At 39.0% G+C, this 19,828-nt stretch overlaps 1 protein-coding gene across 22 annotated transcripts in view; it reads left to right on the forward strand.

Annotated features, from left to right (window-relative positions):
* LOC126295452 (zinc finger protein ZFP2-like) overlaps positions 1–19,828 on the forward strand; it is a 909,451-nt gene that overhangs the window by 856,928 nt on the left and 32,695 nt on the right. For all 22 annotated transcript variants that reach the window (XM_049987955.1, XM_049987969.1, XM_049987970.1 and 19 more), the window contains one exon: positions 16,250–16,287. In XM_049987955.1, the coding sequence (XP_049843912.1) occupies positions 16,250–16,287 (38 nt within the window). The remainder of the gene's footprint in view (positions 1–16,249; positions 16,288–19,828) is intronic.

Below are 19,828 nucleotides of genomic sequence, written 5' to 3' on the forward strand. Positions count from 1 at the left end.
GCCTGTTCAGGAAAAAGTCGGTGGCAGCAGGTGACCTTGAGGCATATACTGCCTCATTGAGTGTTTCAGGCCTACCCAGTCTCACGAACACATCATCCTCCAGTGGAATTGGGGCGGTTTTTTCCACCACCTGGCTGAGCTATGACAACTGTTAAGCTTTACACCTGCTTTCTGCATCGCCTTCCAGGAGACATGGTTCCTGTCAGTGTGGTCCCCTGCCCTTCATGGCTACAGGGGATATTACAAGAACCACAGCGAATATAATAGTGTGTCAGGTGGAGTTTGCGTTTATGTCCTGAACTCAGTATGTAGTGAACCTGTGCCCCTTCAAACTCCTCTTGAAGTTGTGGCTGTCAGGATACCGACAACACAGGAAGTAACTGTCTGCAGCGTCTATCTCCCTCCAGATGGTACAGTACCCCTGGATGTATTGGCTGCACTGATTGATCAACTCCCTACATATTTCCTATTTAGGGGAGATTTTAACACCCATAACTCCATGTAGGGTAGCCCCATGTTTACTGGGCGTGGCAGAGGTGTCAAATTGTCCCAACTCGACATCTGTCTCTTAAATACAAGTCGCCTCCACACATTTCAGTGTGGCACATGGCACCTATTCGGCCATTGATCTCTCAGTCCGCAGTTCTGACCTTCTTCCATCTATCCACTGGAGAGCACATGTTGACCTGTGTGGTAGTGATCACTTCCCCATCTTTGTGTCACTTCCCCAGCGTCATGCCCATAAACGCCTACCCAGATGGGCTTCAAACAAGGCAGACTGGGTAGCTTTCACCTCTGCTACCACTGTTGAATCTCCATCACATGGTGCCATCGATGTTGTGATTAAGCAGGTCACTACAACGATCGATCCTGTGGCGGAAAGCGCGATCCCTCATTCTCTAGGGTGCCCTGGCGAAAGACAGTCCCTTGGTGGTCGCCAGAAGTCGCCGAGGCAAGAGCGTTGGCAAGCTCTACAGTGACAGAAGTGGCACCCTTCTCTAGAGCACCTAATAGCCTTTAAGTGGCTCTGTGCTGCATTTGCTTGCTTATAAAACGACGAAAGCAGGAGTGTTGGGAGAGCTATGTGTTGATCATTGGGTGCCAAATGTCACCTTTCCAAGTCTGGACGATGATCAGACGTCTTTTTGGGTACCAGACCCTAACAGATGTCCCTGGAATTAACATCAATGGTGTGCTCTCTACCAATGCAAATGTGACTGCCGAGCACTTTGCTCGAGCCTGTGTGTCAGAGGACTACCCCCCAGCCTTTCACACCATCAATCAAAGGAAAGTCCTCTCGTTCACTACATGCCACAGTAAACTCTATAACGCCCCCTATACAGAGTGGGAGCCCCTCAGCCCTTGCACATTGCCCCAACACTTCTGCTGGGTTGGATTGGATCGGATCCACAGTCAGATGATTAAACATCTTTCGTCTGACTACAAGCAATATCTCCTCGTCATCTTCAGCCGGTTCTGGTTTGTGGCGTCTTTCCATTGCAATGGCGGGAGAGCACCATCATTCTGGTGCTAAAACCCAGAAAAATCAGCTTGATGCAGATAGCTACTGGCCCATCGGCCTCACCAATGTTCTCTGTAAGATGCTGGAACGTATGGTGTGTCGGTAGTTGGATTGGGTCCTGGAGTCAGGTAGTCTACTGGCTTTATGTCAGGGCAGTTTGTGCCAGGCTCGCTCTACCACTGATAATCTTGTGTCCCCCGAGTCTGCCATCCAAACAGCCTTTTCTAGAAGCCAACATGTGGTTGCCGTCTTTTTTGACTTACGTAAAGCATACGACACAACTTGGCAACATCATATTCTTGCCACATTGTACGAGTGGTATCTCCTGGGCGCACTTCAGATTTTTATCCAAACCTTCCTGTCACTATGTACTTTCCATGCCCAAGTTGGTACCTCCCATAGTCTCCCCTGTATTCAGGAGAATGGAGTTGTGAGGGCTCCATATTGAGTGTGTCTCAGTGGTCATTTATGGCCTAGTTGTAGGGCTGTTGGTGTCTCTTCTCTGTATTCCGATGACTTCTGCATTTCATATTGTTCCTCCAGTACTGGTGTTGCTGAGCGGCGCCTACAGGGAGCCATTCACAAGATGTCAGTCATGGGCTCTAGCCCATGGCTTTCATTTATCAGCCACGAAGTCTTGTGTCATGCACTTCTGTCAGCGTCATACTGTTCATCCAGAACCAGAACTTGACCTTAATGACGATCCACTCACTGTATTCGAGACATATCAGTTCTTAGGACTGGTTTTCTGATTCTCGATTGACTTGTCTACCTCACCTTCGTCAGCTTAAGTGGAAGTGCTGGCAGCACCTCAAGACCTTCGGTGGCTTGAGCAACACCATCTAGGGTGCAGATCGCTCTATGCTGCTGCATCTACAGAGCCCTTGATCAATCTCGCCTTGACTATGGGAGTCTGATTTACGGTTTGGCAGCACCCTCAGTGTTGTGTGTACTCGACCCAGTGCATGACTGTGGAATTCGCCTAGTGACAGGAGATTTTAGAACGAGTCTGGTGATCAGTGTTCTGGTGGACACCGGAGTTCCTCAATTGCAGCTCTGACGTTCACAACTGCTTGCCAGTTCTTTTGCCCACATTCGTCGTTGTCCTGAGCATCAGAATTACCATCTCCTTTTCCCACCCACGGCAGTTCATTTCCCATATTGGCGGCCCAGGTCAGTGCCCACGATTGCATTTCACATGCAATCCCTTCTCTCTGAACTGAAGTTCTTCTCTTTAGCACTTCCACTTGAGGTCCATTCACGTACACCTCTATGGTGTGCAGCTTGGCCAAAGCTTCGTCTGTATCTTTTGCATGACCCAAGGACTCTGTTAACCCCACCGCTCTCCTTGTCACTTTCTCTCAATTCTTGACATTTTACTGGAGCTCTGAAGTTATTTACACTGACAGCTCGATGGCTGCTGGTAATGTTGGCTTCGCCTATATCCACAGAGGCCTTATTGAAAGCATAGCTTGACCGCTGGCTGCAATGCATTCACTGCAGAACGTGTGACCATCTCTCGTGCACCTCAGTACATCTGTTTCTGTTCTGGTGAGTCGTTTATTCTCTGTTCTGACTCTCTGGGCAGCTTAGAAGCTACCAACCAGTGCTACTGTCGCCATCTTTGGTTGCAAACGTCCAGGAGCCCATCTCTGCCCTGGAACGGTCCACTCTTTCAGTGGAGTTTGTGTGGACCCCAGGACATGTCGGAACCCCAGGGAACAAACTTGCTGACAGGCTGGCCAAGCAAGCTATGCGGAAACTGCTCCTGGAGATGGGCATCTCTGAAACTAACCTGCATTCTGTTTTAAGCCACAAGGTTTTTCGGCTTGGGAGAGGAAGTGGCATAACAGTATGCACAACAAACTGTGTGTTATTAAGGGGCTGTGAATGTGTAGAAGCCTTCCCTGTGGGCTTCTCACAGGGAATCAGTCGTCCTTTGTTGGCTTCACATTGGCTGTATGTGACTCACACATGGTTACTTCCTCCACTGCGAGGACCCACCTCAGTGTTGCTGTAGTTCCCAAATGGTGATCCTCCTCTTGCTGGACTGCCCACTTTTAGCCACTCTGCGGCAGACTTTTAACTTTCCCAGTATCCTACCTTCGGTGTTGGGCAACAACAGCTTTAGTCTTCCCTTATTCGTGAGGGTGTGTTTTATCATTTGATCTGAGTTTTAGTGCACCCTTTGTCCCTCGGTGTCCTCCACCCTAGGACCTTTATGGAGGAGATATTAAGGTGTGGCTGGCTTCTTTTTTACTCTCATGGTCCGCCGGCCATTGTAATTTGTTTTCTTGTTTTTAATATCTTCCCCCTGTCTCTCGCGTCTTTCTGGGGTTTTCTTGTCCTGTTTTGTCCTTTGTAGTGTTTGTTGTCCTTCTGTCATTCTTCTGTTTCTTCCTTTCTACTGTTATTGTGCCGTACATCTTCCTTTTTTTCTTGTTTCCTCTGGGTAATTGTTCTACTGGGAACAAGGGGCCGATGACCTCGCAGTTTGGTCTCTTTCCCGTTCCCCCCCCCCCCCCCCCTTTTTTAAACTAACCAGAACTGACTGGTTAATCATCAGATTGGTATGCACATTAACACACACACACACACACACACACACACACACACACACACACACACACACACACACACACAATTCCCTGCAGGTGTCGCAACACATCCCTACAGTATCATCGATTAACAGTTTGTCCCTGTGGTATGAATTCATGACTACATTCTTGACATTAGTGTCATCAGTAGATGTCGAAGGGCGTCCTGAATGAGGGACGTCTTTGATTTCCATCTGGCCATTTTTAAACAATGTGAATCATTTTTAAACTGAGTACACCTTAAGCGCTTATATCGTAGGCTTCCTGCATCATTTAGTGTGTGTCTGTAAGTGTTTTCTTGAGTTTCACACAAAATTTAATGCAGACATCTTGCTCCTGTGCCTCTGCCATATCACAATTTGCAAACTGTGACACCTTTTAATCAATACATCATTGAACAATAGCTAACAGTCATACAACAATGAAACTTCTGGCAGATACTCATTAAACACAGACGTGTGCAGAGCTTGAAATCGCATTTCAGTCCAACACACCATTGGCACAAAATTACGAATGGTTTGCAATTTTGAACAGATCTCGTACAAGTAAATAAGGATAAAGATTTGACTTCTTACAAAACTAGTAAGAAAGTTTAGAGAAGTGGTGTTTGTCATAGGCTGAAAATGATCCTACAGCCACCCACGTATGTCTTGCATAAGTCAGTGAAGAAAAGATATCAAAAATGTGGTTTCAGAAGAAGACATATAGAGAACCATTTTTTCCTAACAGCACTTGTAAGTGGGACAGAAAAGGGAATGACTGGCAGTAGTAAAAGCAGTGCATCTCCATGTGCTGTTATAAGATTGGTGTCCAATAGTGTGAAGAAAATTGAAGAGAGCCACTAAATAAGGTCACCACATCAGTTAAGGAAGTTCTTTTAAACAGTGATTTACTATTGGGAATGTCAGAACATCGTTAAATTCCTCCATAGTAATGATATGCCAGAGCTGTCACATGCAGTCATTGTTTATGTAAATGACATTCACAGGATGATATAAATTAAGTTCTTTCGAAGGCCATATTTGCTAAATAAGCTCTCCATATTGAAACAGAAGCTATGTAAAGAGAGAGAAGAGAGCTTACAGAAAAGTAAAAACAGAATCCAACCTCTGTTAATAATGCTATTTATTATGTACAAATAGTGTCATAAACAGTTCAGAACTGACTGGTTAATCATCAGATTGGTATGCACATTCATAATTAAATTAATTAAAATCACACACACACACACACACACACACACACACACACACACACACACACACACACACACGGAGCCATAGAAATTGCCTGTTGGAGAAGTTACAACATGTACAGTAATGTTACAGTAGGAGGTTAACAATGCATGCAAGTTTCACCTTAAGCAATACATACTACATGAAACTTATTTGTAACTAAATTGAAAATAAAAAATCATTATTTATCATAATGGTATAAGGAAATTTTACAACTGTGCGTACATAAATATTATGAGAGTTAGACCCAAATACCATTGTGACAGCTTACTGCCAGTGTCAATTAGTATTATGACAAATAGATTACACCACTTAAATGTCTGTTCTATTTTAGTGGGCATATGATTTTTGGTTAGGCTCTAAATGTTTCAGTTGTAGGACAGAAAGCAGATGGATGAAATTCTGTCAGAAGGAAAAACTGACTGATTCGATGTGTCCACTGACAAGTATAAAGTGGTGGTTTTTTAAAATGATCATTTTATATGGGATATACACCTATCTCATCAAGCAGATATATAAAGCTATCTTTTTCAGTAGCGTGCAATAGTTGAATTTATGTCCAATATGTTGTACTATGCTCAAACAACCCTGTCTCAACAAATAATCACAATAGTAATTAAAGAATAAAAATTCAAGTTTTCATGGTGTTTGTCTGAAGTAATTTGTACAGTTAGTCGTGGGCACATTGGTTGTAGATTGCTGTGACTAAGTTGACTTTCACAATAAAGAGTAGTTATAAAATTATACTCATCTTGAATTCTTGATGTTGTAGATAATGGCTTGTTGTTTCGTAAGTTTACAGGGTATGTTCTCTGAAGAGGCCAAGGCCTTGACATGATTAATGAACATAATTTTTTCTCTGATAGTCTTGATTCTTTGTAATGCATTCATGGAACAGTCATGTCAATAATCAGGTTCTGTTCTCTTGTGTATAATTCAATTGGATGATCTTTTAAATGAAACACTTTTTTAAGAATCAGTTTTATGTATTTCACCATAACAAAAATCAAAAGTCTTGAATATGTAAATGTGTGCCATATATCATTGAAACTTTACAACTCCCTGTTACATAAATCCACTTGAGAAAAATTCCTGATTTGCTTCTCCCATGCCTGTTCTCTGTGAATCCATCTCACTGATACTTCCTCCCCAACTCTTTCCAGAACAAATAAAGTTAAAAAAAAAGATGTTATGGATCAGTAGTACAGAGAGTTTCACAAATGTCAATGCAGGCAACTGCAATATATTTTCTGTAGATAATATTATTTGATATACAAACATTTTGTGTAAAGAATGAATGATTTCATAACCATAAATATAATTTTTAGAGCAGATTTTTAATAAAACATGTTTTGCAAAAAGTAGGTTAATTTGCTGATAACTAGTAAAAGTAACAAATCTGATTTTGTGGGATAGTGTTTTCAGGTATAAAGTGAAAATATAAAGAAACTGATTTTTAAAATGTGATGGAAGAAATATAACATGATAAATGAAATTTAAATTGATGGTCAGCCATATATAACAGCCCTGAAGACTTCCTTTTAGAACACAAGGTATGCAAATTTCAAAGAAACAGTAGAAAAAGAATTATATTGAAAGATCCATTTGTTGACACAACTGTTTCATCATCTACTACTGAGCAGATGTCACAAAGGTATAGACTCGTTTCAATGCCTGTTACGGGTTGTATGCATTACAAATGTGGCTTTTGATATTTAACTGATGGCATTGACACATTCCTTGCTTTCAGTCTCAAACCTTCTCCTGGTGTGACCAGTGTAGTATATATTAACATTGCATTTGAAATTGTTTTTAGCAATGTTTGGCTGAATATCTATTTGTTTTGAGTCATTACAGTTTCTTCCATTACATAGTTTCAATAGTTCGAATATGAAAATTTGCCATTAGTGTAAAAAAAGTGATGTGTAATGTATATCTAAATTATAAATAATTAATTCATCATTTTCAATGCAACCTTCAGAAACAGTGAAAAATAATAATAAAAGTAAGTTGTTGAAAACACATTTTTCCTGTCTCTATGTATCTGTCTTTTTTTTCCTAATGTTGAAAATAATCACTGTCCTTAGCAGTAACCATGTTGAACAAACATTATCTACTGATACGGCAAAGAAAAAATCTTAAGAAGTGGATATAACACAGTTTTCCATCGTGAACAAAATTACTGAACAGAAAAAAAATATGAATTACACTTTGGTAGTCATAGATTTCCAAGCAGCATTGAGTTCAGTGGCTACCAAATCTGAATTACCAACTCTTGCAAAACAAAGCATTGATTCAGCCTATGTAAGTGCACTGAAGAGAGGTTGTGTCAGCCCCACAGTTTCCCTCACACTGATCATGATAGAACTAAAGAGTCAGACGAAACTGGATATTAATAAAACTATTTTTGGTCCTCCCAGAAAAGTTTTTCACATTGCCAAATTGTCAAACAAAGAAGATAAGTGTATTAAACTTGTAACTCAGGTGATAATCACATAATGTGACCTCACAGAAGAAGGAATTGTCTTTTGTACATAGAAGTAATCAGTGAACTGATGTACAATGTGAGTTTAGACCTGATAAAGTAAGGTACCTATTTCCAATTTATCATTTGGATCTGGACACTGGACCAGTATTGGTAAAATTTTTTTGTTTTTCATTTTTCAGTGTCAACTTACCTTTTTAAGAATTGTGGGTTAGTGACTATAATCTGTTTAAAATTACTTCAGGGTTAGCAACTGTTTGGAGGTAGTAAGGGGAGCCCACAAAAAAGGCACAGACTGCATTCCACCAATTCCGTAATATCTGTAACAACAGGAAGCATGCAGAGTTGTCAGATCTTCACCCCAAGACAAAAAAAAATTCTCATTTCCAGTGATTGAATTTCAGGCAGTTTGCTGTTCTGTGTGATCATTGCCAACTGTGATTTTGTTTGTTGTGCTTTTTACTGTTGCCGGAGCTATTATTGCATTTGTTGTTACTTTTATTTGTTATGTGATATTGAACAGTGTTTCAAAAGAAACTCATCAAAAGTTGAGTGGAAAAGTTTCACCTCAATCTCTCAGCTTGGGTATTGCCGTAAAAGGTTAGTCAAGATAAATGGTTTGTGTTACTTGCCTGTTTTGAGACTGAATAACTTAATGGTGGCCTCTGCTATCTGTGAGCAATGTAATTGATAGAAGTGCTGCAGCTCTGAACATAATAATGGTGATGAGAAGGTTGACAAGTAAATGTTAAAGAAAGAAAAGGAAAGTGGAAAAACATCGAAGGTTAAAATTCTTGAGGGAAAAACATGGTATGGATAAGTGGATTATGAATATAGTCTCATTTGCTGAGAAAGGAAAATTCAGCACTTGGAAGTTATTGGTCACCCTTAAGGAATCAGGTCTTCTTCATGGCTGTCACATACAGTATTACACAACCTAGGATGTTACTATGTACATTTCTGTAGCTGTAAGCTGTCGATGAATAGGGAGGATGTAGCTGCATGGCAATGGCAATTTGTAAGGCAGATCCTTGGCTTCAGTATCAATTAAGTGGTGAGGCTTGATGAGATGTGGGTCAGTCATGGTCACTTTATGAAGCAGGCCTGGCCAGTTGACATAACTAAGGGAACATTGGCATTTCCTTATTACAGTGGGGACAAACTTACTCTTTGTCATTCAGGAACCTCAGAAGATTTTCTCTTGGATGGTTATGTGCTTCTAAAGTCGAGCAAATAAGAGATGATCCTGACGAAGTAACCTAATTATGTTAATAATGTTATTCATAGAATCAGTAATGCATAAGCTGGGAATACTGTGAATAATTTTCTAGATAATTCCCCTTACCATTCAGCTGTAGTTTACAATACATCCACCATGACAAAGAGGAAAAAGGGAGTGACTAATTGGCTTCAATTTCATAATGTTGATTTAAGTGGCAGATAACCCTACAAAGGTGGTGCTTATGGAATGAATACCCCTACAAAAAACACAGTTCCCCATGTACGAGCTCGTGAAGGCATATGAGTATACAATCAGTAGGCTACCACTTTGTTGCTACCATTTCAACCCAACAGAGTTAATATGGGCCCAAATTAAGAGGTACATAACCAGGAGTAATAATAAATTTGTGTCTTCTGCAGTCTGAAAGCTCACAAAAGAAGCAGTTTTAGAATGTCATATCTGAAGACTGGAAGAACACCAACATACCTACTTACACCTTCAGTACAGTACAGTACAGTGTTACGTACATCATCTGTGAGTGACAAGAGTGAATTGAGTGGAATTTTTACCTTATCACAAAAGAAATTAAATATATATAGCGTATTCAGAGTGAAATGCACAATTTACAGCAGTAAGTAGCTACATAACAAAATAATTTTGGAGTAAGTTTTGCCCCCCCCCCCCCCCATGAAACACGGATCTTGGCGTTGGTGGGGAGGCTTGCGTGCCTCAACAATACAGATAGCTGTACCGTAGGTGCAATGACAATGGAGGGGTATCTGTTCAGAGGCCAGACAAACGTGTGGTTCTTGAAGAGGGGCAGCAGCCTTTTCAGTAGTTTCAGGGGCAACAGTCTGGATGATTGACTGATCTGGCCTTGTAACACTAACCAAAATAGCCTCGCTGTTCTGGCACTGTGAACAGCTGAAAGGAAGGGTAAACTACAGCCATAATTTTTCCCGAGGGCATTAAGCTTTACTGTATGATTAAATGATGATGGCGTCCTCTTGGGTAAAATATTCCGGAGGTAAAATAGTCCCCCATTCGAGTCTACGGCCAGTGACTACTCAGGAGGACATTGATATCAGGAGAAAGAAAAGTGGCATTCTATGGATCGGAGCATGGAATGTCAGATCCCTTAATAGGGCACGTAGGTTAGAAAAAAAGGGAAATGGATAGGTTTAAGAGTTAGATATAGTGGGAATTAGTGAAGTTCGGTGGCAGGAGGAACAAGACTTTTGGTCACGTGAATACAGGGTTATTAATACAAAATCAAATAGGGGTAATGCAGGAGTAGGTTTAATAATGAATAAGAAAATAGGAGTGTGGGTAAGTACTACCAACAGCATAGTGAACGCATTATTGTGGCCAAAATGGACACAAAGCCCATGTCTACTATGGTAGTTCAAGTTTATATGCCAACTGGCTCTGCAGATGATGAAGAAATTGATGAAATGTATGAGGAGATAAAAGAAATTATTCTAATAGTGAAGGGAGATGAAAATTTAGTAGTCATGGGTGACTGGAATTCAAGCGTAGGAAAAGGGAGAGAAGGAAACATAGTAGGTGAATATGGATTGGGGCTAAGAAATGAAAGAGGAAGCCGTCTGGTAGAATTTTGCACATTGCATAACTTAATCATAGCTAACACATGGTTTAAGAAAGAAGATTGTATACATGGAAGAACCCTGGAGATACTAAAGGTATCAGATAGACTATATAATCGTAAGACAGAGATTTAGGAACCACGTTTTAAATTGTAAGACATATCCAGGGGCAGATGTGGACTCTGACAACAATCTATTGGTTATGAACTGTAGATAAAAACTGAAGAAACTGCAAAAATGTGGAAATTTAAGGAGATTCGACCTGGATAAACTGAAAGAACCAGAGGTTGTGCAGAGTTTCAGGGAGAGGATAAAGGAACAACTGACAGGAATGGGGGAAAGAAATACAGTAGAAGAAGAATGGGTAGCTCTGAGGGATGAAATAGTGAAGGCAGCAGAGGATCAAATTGGTAAAAAGACAAGGGCTAGTAGATCCCCTTGGGTAACAGAAGAAATATTGCATTTAATTGATAAAAGGAGAAAATATAAAAATGCATTAAATGAAGCAGGCAAAAACGAATACAAACGTCTGAAAAATGAGATCGACATGAAGTGCAAAATGGCTAAGCAGGGATAGCTAGATCACAAATGTAAGGATGTAGAGGCATATCTCACTACGGGTAAGGTAGATACTGGGTATAGGAAAATTATAGAGACCTTTGGAGAAAGGAGAACCACTTGCATGAATATCAAGAGCTGTATTGCAAACCCAGTTCTAAGCAAAGAAGGGAAAGCAGAAAGGTGGAAGGACTGTATAGAGGGTCTGTACAAGGGTGATGTCCTTCAAGAAAATATTATAGAAATGGAAGAGGATGTAGATGAAGATGAAATAGGAGATATGATACTGCATGGAGAGTTTGACAGAGCACTCAAAGACCTGATTCGAAACAAGGCCCCCGGAGTAGACAACATTCCATTAGAACTACTGATATCCTTGGGAGAGCCAGTCCTGACAAAACCTTACCATCTGGTGAGCAAGTTGTATGAAACAGGCGAAATACCCTCAGACTTCAAGAAGAATGTAATAATTCCAATTCCAAAGAAAGCAGGTCTTGACAGATGTGAAAATTACCGAACTATGAGTTTAATAAGTCACGGCTGCAAAATACTAGTGCGAATTCTTTAGACACGAGTGGAGAAACTAATAGAAGCCGACCATGAAAAAGATCAGTTGGGATTCCGTAGAAATGTTGGAACACGTGAGGCAATATTGACCTTACGACTTATCTTAGAAGAAAGATTAAGAAAAGGCAAACCTACGTTTCTAGCATTTGTAGACTTAGAGAAAGCTTTTGACAATGTTGACTGGAATACTCTCATTCAAATTCTAAAGGTGGCAGGGGTAAAATACAGGGAGCAAAAGGCTATTTAAAATTTGTACAGAAACCAGGTGGCAGTTATAAGAGTCGAGGGGCATGAAAGGGAGGCAGTGGTTGGGAAGGGAGTGAGGCAGGGTTGTAGCCTATCCCCAATGTTATTGAATCTGTGTATTGAGCAAGCAGTAAAGGAAACAAAACAGAATTTCGGAGTAGGTATTAAAGTCCATGGAGAAGAAATAAAAACTTTGAGGTTCGCCGATGACATTGTAATTCTGTCGGAGACAGCAAAGGCCTTGGAAGAGCAGTTGAATGGAATGGACAGTGTCTTGAAAGGAGGATATAAGGTGAACATCAACAAAAACAAAACGAGGATAATGGAATGTAGTCGAGTTAAGTCGGGTGATGCTGAGGGTATTAGATTAGGAAATTAGACACTTAAAGTAGTAAAGGAGTTTTGTTATTTGGGGAGGAAAATAACTGATGATGGTCGAAGTAGAGAGGATATAAAATGTAGACTGGCAATGGCAAGGAAAGCGTTTCTGAAGAAGAGAAATTTGTTAACATCAAGTATAGATTTAAGTGTCAGGAAGACATTTCTGAAAGTATTTGTATGGAGTGTAGCCATGTATGGAAGTGAAACATGGACGATGAATAGTTTGGACAAGAAGAGAATAGAGGCTTTTGAAATGTGGTGCTACAGAATAATGCTGAAGATTAGATGGGTAGATCACATAACTAATGAGGAAGTATTGAATACGATTGGGGAGAAGTTTGTGGCACAACTTGACCAGAAGAAGGGATCGGTTGGTAGGACATGTTCTGAGACAGCGAGGGATCACCAATTTAGTATTAGAGGGCAGCGTGGAGGGTAAAAATCGTAGAGGGAGACCAAGAGACGAATACACTAAGCAGATTCAGAGGGATGTAGGCTGCAGTAGGTACTAGGAGATGAAGAAGCTTGCACAGGATAGAGTAGAATGGAGAGCTGCATCAAACCAGTCTCAGGACAGAAGACAACTACAACAATATATTCTGCATCCCACAAAATAAATATTACCATTTACAGTATAATTGCTGCAATACTGAAGTAATGTTTTTTGTATCAATTTTTTTCTTTCTCCCAATACTTGTTGTGCTATTTAAAATATGTTTTCTCACCATGATAGACATGCATACGTATTATGTTTTATTATGTTAGACATAAGTAGGTGGATCAGAAAAATTAATAACATATTCATTGTAAATGTAGCATTCCATATCTCATAATGAAACCATATTACTGACCACTTAGTACTTGATGCACAAGTGACCATTGTGCATCATATGTAACTGAAACTGTCTCATGTTAGAAGTCTCTGACAGGATTATGATTTGAAGTTGATGAAAATTTGACGTATTTCTAAGATTTCATTCATTTTATCTGTTCACTTAACATCAATAACAAAAACGTTCCCCATGCGTAGAAAAATTGATAACATCAAATAATCCATTATTGTGAACTATCCATATATTAACTTAATAATTTTCTGCCTCAAATAAAGTGAAAACACAGTGCAGCTCTTTGAGAAAATGTCGAGGTGGGATCCTTATTTATAATGACAGTAGTTTGAGAGATTGAGCAAGTTGAATGAAGTGGAAGATTATTTGAGAGTTCAGTGTGGGATGCACCTCCACAATCATCTGCTCAACTGTCAGTTCTAAAGTGATTTTGAACAGACCATAGTACTTTGTGTATATCTGTATAATTTACCACTTCAGAAACATTAAGAGAGATAATTCAGAGTGTTTGCTATTCTTCCTACAATAGAGTAAATGAGCCATTGCATTTTCACACTTCTTGTAAATGGTCAATAACAGAGTACTGTATTCCCAGTTTAGACTTATACCAATGAGGCATAAATTTTAATGTGAAAACTTTTCAAATTAGGGGTTTCTCAACAGCCAGTGAAGAGGTGAGTGCTGAGAATCACTAATAGAGACTAAAAAATAAAGAAATGTATCTGAAAATAGGTTAGAGTTGGTGATCTAGTTAGGACTGTAATGAAAATTGGATGGTAGGGGGTACGACATGGACAGAAGAAGGTAGACATGAAGGTAGGCTGGCCACAAAAGTTATTTGATGCATTTCAAAAGAAAAGAAAATGAAAAACTTGAAGGTGGTAGATGACATTGAAAAATACACAGGAAAAAAGTAAAAGTGTAAACCTGAGGACTCTAATGCATGGAAAAGTCTAGGTGTGGCTTTGATTCAGCAGTAGAAGTCAAATGGCTGCTGGTGTTACCGATGGTTGTAGTGTATGTTTATAACCTTCAAATTACTGTGTAGCTGCATCTGTACATAAACTGAGAAATTATTAAGCTGCGGGTCTCTGATGTGACATGGAAACCACACAATTTCAGTTTCCCTGAACTTCTAGAGCTTCTGTCTCTTCACTCACAATTTTCTGCATCATTTGAACTATGTGTGTGTCCAGCATTTTATTATTTACTATTCTTGACTCGTGCTTCTAAAGTAGCTCATTCACTTCATGAATACTTATTGCTTGTACTGTTTTCTGCATTATCAGGATAATTATATATATATTAAAGGACATGTTATTGATATGTTTACCACAGAAACAGGGACTGTAAGGATGTACCAAGCAACAAAATATGCTAGACTCTCAATGTTCTGGCCATTCTATCCATATACGAGTGCTGGATTAATAGAAGTGCCACATTATTGTGAGTGTCTGTAATTTAGTTTAAACAAAAAGGAAGTGTACTTTATTAAGTCCCAAGATACATTAACTTTCATAGAAGACTTACTTTTTGACTGTGTACATATACAGTAGTATCACTTACTATGAAACATGTCCCAAATTTTTAGTTGTCACAATAATGATAAATGATGTCAGCGCCGTGCTGCCTTACAAGCATTACACCAGTACTGCATGTATCTGGTTGCTGCATAATGTTATTCAGGAAGGTGTCTGTAGCTTTGGCACCAGCAGCATGAGAAATCTTTATGCTCTCTCCTCATACGCCCTTTTCTTCGTATTTCATCAAACCTGTTATACACTTATTTCCTCACCTTGTAACATTTGGTGTATCTCACAGTTTTCCTCATTCAGCCACTTAGCAAAATATTCATAAATGTCTCATCCTCCTGGAGCTTATAGAATGTTTAACATTGTACTTGACAAACAACATTGCTGTGTCCATTACTTCTCCTTGACCAGCTAGAGACCATTGGTGGGCCATGTTACAGAGGCCTGAGTTCTGAGAGCCACATTAGTGAAAGTTTAGTTTAAGAGTAAAAACGAACACTTCAAATATTCTGCAGACTGAAAAGCTGACAGCTTACAAATATGTGTATGTTGTCTTTCACTGGTTTCACAGTATTTGTATAGCATTAGAATCAGATGTACAGAGTAAGAAAGTGTCATTCAAAGTTGGCATGTGTTAAGCTGTTCAAGACTACAGTCAGCAAAGTCAGTACCATTTGTTTAAAATTAAAAATTATTCCAATATTTTGGCCATAATTGAGAATGGCTGACACAATTGGCAATGGCTGAATTGTGTGGATTGTAACTTGAATGACAGTATACACTATGTATAATGCTCGTGGCGTGGGATAATGTGTAAATCTCCCATTTAAGTTATACTTCATGCTTGCAGGCAATTCAGTAGCCTTAAGGCTGAAACTTCCTGTGGGTGATTAAAATTATTTGTTGGACTAAAACTCAAAACTGGAATCTTGCACATTGTGGCCTGGCACCAACACCATGTCAGGAAGTTTCAGAACTGTGCATACAGTATTTTAGTGTGAAATATTCATTCCAGGAACCATATGATTCATAGCGTCCACATTTATTTTTGTGATATGAATGTTGGAATTGTTCAGTAAGTTAATGATGTATGTTTCTTAAACTCATTGGTCTGTATTGCTAGCCCTCAGCTGAAATTCATCCCCATGCATATGTGAATGCATTGCATCTGTCATTCAGCAAGGAAATACTTGTCTTTGTAGATGCACTGAGTCGTTTACTGCTTCAGACTGATTTTTTTTTTTTTTGTATGTATCTGTAATGAAACAATTTCTATAAATATTTTGCATGTTTCACAGCCTCTTATTATACATTGTAAGTTACTGCTCTGTATATTACCAGTAGGGAGTAATCCAGAAGTAGCAGTTGTCAGAATAGTAGTAGTGTGTCTTAATTTTTTTACTTACTTACCTTTTTGAATTCATTACCTAATAGTGTTATAAAATGTTTCAGGAGAGAGCCTCAAAAAGACTTGCACCACACAGTCCAAGGTAAGGTTTTCATTACTCATTGAACGATTCTCTTAGAAGTACAGTTAAGAGTGTATTAGTGCCCCACTACTGGAATGTGGGGAGGCCAGCCTGATCAGGTCAAATGTACTTTCCAAATTAAAAAAGAAGGCTGGTAAACAGGCCAGTTTTGATGTGGAGTTTAGGCACTTTCGAACATCCCACTGGGTGAATACCAGGCTGGTATCCATATCCAACTCAAAATGCATGCCACACTAGTATCTAGAAAATGATCTTACACACACTCACAGGTTTTGGGGGAGGAGGGTGAATAGGAGACTGAGAACTTCAGATGTTTAGTCTCCTAAAGCCCACAATCAACAATAACAGAAGTACTGATTCTTGTTAGCGTATGGGGAAAATGTTAGTTGTAGATTGAGGACTTTTTCTTTTATTGTTGTATTAATAGGCAGCCATATTACAGTATAAGGGAATATGATCAATATTGCATATGTATTTGGATTTGATGCTGTATGTGTGCTAGGAGAGAATGCCATAGTTTTGTACTATTAACTTTATACACAAGTTAGCAGTAAAATAAAAGTGACTAAGTGACGAAATCTAAAAGCTGTGTCCTTAACTGCATGCTATGAAATGCCGATTTATGTATATGGTTTGCTGATGAAATTAAGTGAGTGAAGTTTTCATTGCTCCATTTTTCTGCTTCCAAGTGCTGAGCAGTATTTTTATAGAAGGTAGTGACTAAATCTTTTATTGTAACTAGTTTCTTAATCAACAAATCAGCATAATGAAAATAAACTGTAATAACTTTCATGGAAATTCCAGAGTAATTTTTAATTCCCTTCTGGCGTTCAAAGAAATTGAATTGGTAGTACGTGCCTGTTTATTTGAAGTTGAATCCACTGTCAACAGATATCGACATCCTTCATATACAACACAAACAATGTGAAATGGAATGTTTTAGTGCCAAAGTACCACACCCAAATGATATCCAACATAACAATGTGTAGGGTGGTGCATGAGAAATTGATCCTGAATACTAGAATTCTCATTGTTGCCCACCAATCATCATATATAGTTTCAAAGCTGCTGCAGTTCCATTTTGTGTTAAATACAAAAGTTGTGTCATGGTTAAGTCTATAAAGAAATATCTCAGTGAGATACATCTCCTTAAGAAAGAATTGCAATAGTAAAGGGGTATTTCTGGAAAGAAGTTTCTTGACATTTCCATACAGACAGAGAGCAGTCTAACAGGATATGGTGTACTACAGAGTGAGTTGTGAACAAGAAAAAGACTCAGGCCCCACCTGTTTGTGCACCTAATGTGATCATGGTGATCAGAGTACAGTTGATCCAGAATCCAAAGCAATCAACACACAAATTGTCACAAGTGAATGTTTGTGCTGGCCTTGTCACCATGTTTTACACCATATAGTGATGAAACCCTACAATATGTCACACTTCTTGTGAGCCAATCTCATGAATTCATGAGAGATTCAAGAAGGAAAGACTGTCAGTAAAAGATGTGGTTGCTGCTTTCACCTGACGTAACCATGTATGATGTTTAATGGGGAGTGAGGGCGGGGGGGGGGGGGGGGGGGGCGGGGTGGAGGTTCTAAAGGGAGAAGTGTACACACATAACCCAATAATGTTAGAAGACTTGAAGGACCATACTCCTGATGAAATTTTGAGATTTGGTGCGAAGAACTGTTAAAGTATATATTTACATGTTAGCTTGCACAAAAAGTGCATTGAATCATGAGGTATTTTTAGCTTCTGATGTAATGTAGTGTAAAAGGCAAAATCGATTCAGTAAATATAGGCTTTTATATTAGCTTATTTATTATGTATTTATTATCTAATTACTACATCTTCATCTAATTTTTGTTGTATCTTTCATGGTGGACAACAGTTGATGCGTCGTTAGCAAGCAGCCTGTACTCGGGTCTAGTTTTTCAATCGCCATCCTACATAAGGCAATACAATATTGTTTTAAGCAAATTTGTTATGACCCATAAGTATATAATTTTCCTGTATTTGTTGTAAAAGCTTCATATCTATTATTTCATAATATGACACATAACATGATATGTGTTGCAAACTACATCCACATTTATGTTTGTATTCTGCAATAGCATATGTTTCTTGTACACCACTGGAAATGAAAAGGTAAAGGTGATGCTTTTCATTTATGATAACTTCATAAAACTGAGTACTTCCTGAATCTTCAATACAAAATCTCACAAGAATTTATTTCCATAAGAGTTTTTCTGTTGAATGAAAGTACTTCTTGCTTATTTTCTAGTCCTTTTATTGTGTTCTGATTCAGTATCATCACTTCAGATGATTTACATCATTTACATTGTGCACCATATTTAAATACCATTTGCTGTATACTTGCAACCTTGCACAAGTTCTCTTTGTCTTCCTGCTCAAAGAGCAGAGTCAAATCATGATATCAAGACACACACAGGAACTCCATCCAAAACCTTATATTACCATCAAAGTTACAATGTGAGAGTCATGAGTCATAATGAGATACACCTGTAACATTGACGTTATTAACAATAGAATTTCCAATATTTGCAGATTCACTATAATTCAGACTGGTTGAAGTCGATTGTAGTTCAGGTCACCTGGTGTCTGATGGTATGTTAGTTCTTACTTACACTCTTGATATTCTTAGTTTCTGCACAAATCTTCTCTGTTGGCAATTATTTGTGAATATCTTCTAGAATTTCGTTGTGGATAAAAGTTTATGGTGCAGGGTTCTTGTGTTGTGGATAAGTTGTGCCAGTTTTTGTAAATATGGGTTTTTGTTCCCCTTCCATTCTGAGCAAATTGTTATCTGTCGTTGGAATATGTCATAAATTATGCTAAAGCAGTAATGAATTTTGTGGACAATGATATAAGGATGTGGAAGGGTGATGTATGAAAGTTTGTCTCAGCCTAAGGAGCATGCACTGATAGCCAAAGTGGTGAAGGAGACCACTTAAGATAAGCAGCAAATCCAGGTTTGAGTCCCTATCTGGTACTGTTGAGTTGTAGATTTATAGCAGATGTCAAGGAATGTGCAGTCAGTGAATTAAATTTTGAACTATTTCACACAGGTTTGGATCGTTAACAATGTCTATTCTTTCAGATGTGTGTGAGAAATTCTACATTCACTTGTAAGTCTTCCCCCTGACTTTAACTAACAAGGCAGTATTGAAAATTTTCTCATCAGAATCAAGCCCTCAAATGAATGAACATCGTTCACTACATTGCCATAAGGTCCTTAAATCTTAAGCCGTTTACAGTAATTCCCACCAAACAAATTGTAGTTGTTTACAGAATTCATGTCAGCCAGAGTGGCGATGCGGTTCTAGGTGCTACAGTCTGGAAATGAGCAACCGCTACTGTCGCAGATTTAAATGCTGCCTCGGGCATGGATGTGTGTGATGTCCTTAGGTTAGTTAGGTTCAATTAGTTCGAAGTTCTAGGCGACTGTTGACCTCAGAAGTTAAGTCACATAGTGCTCAGTGCCATTTGAACAGAATTTATATAATTTTTACCAAACCAA

The sequence above is a fragment of the Schistocerca gregaria genome, chromosome 11 (assembly GCF_023897955.1).
Source record: "Schistocerca gregaria isolate iqSchGreg1 chromosome 11, iqSchGreg1.2, whole genome shotgun sequence".
NCBI classification, from domain to species: Eukaryota; Metazoa; Arthropoda; class Insecta; order Orthoptera; family Acrididae; genus Schistocerca; species Schistocerca gregaria.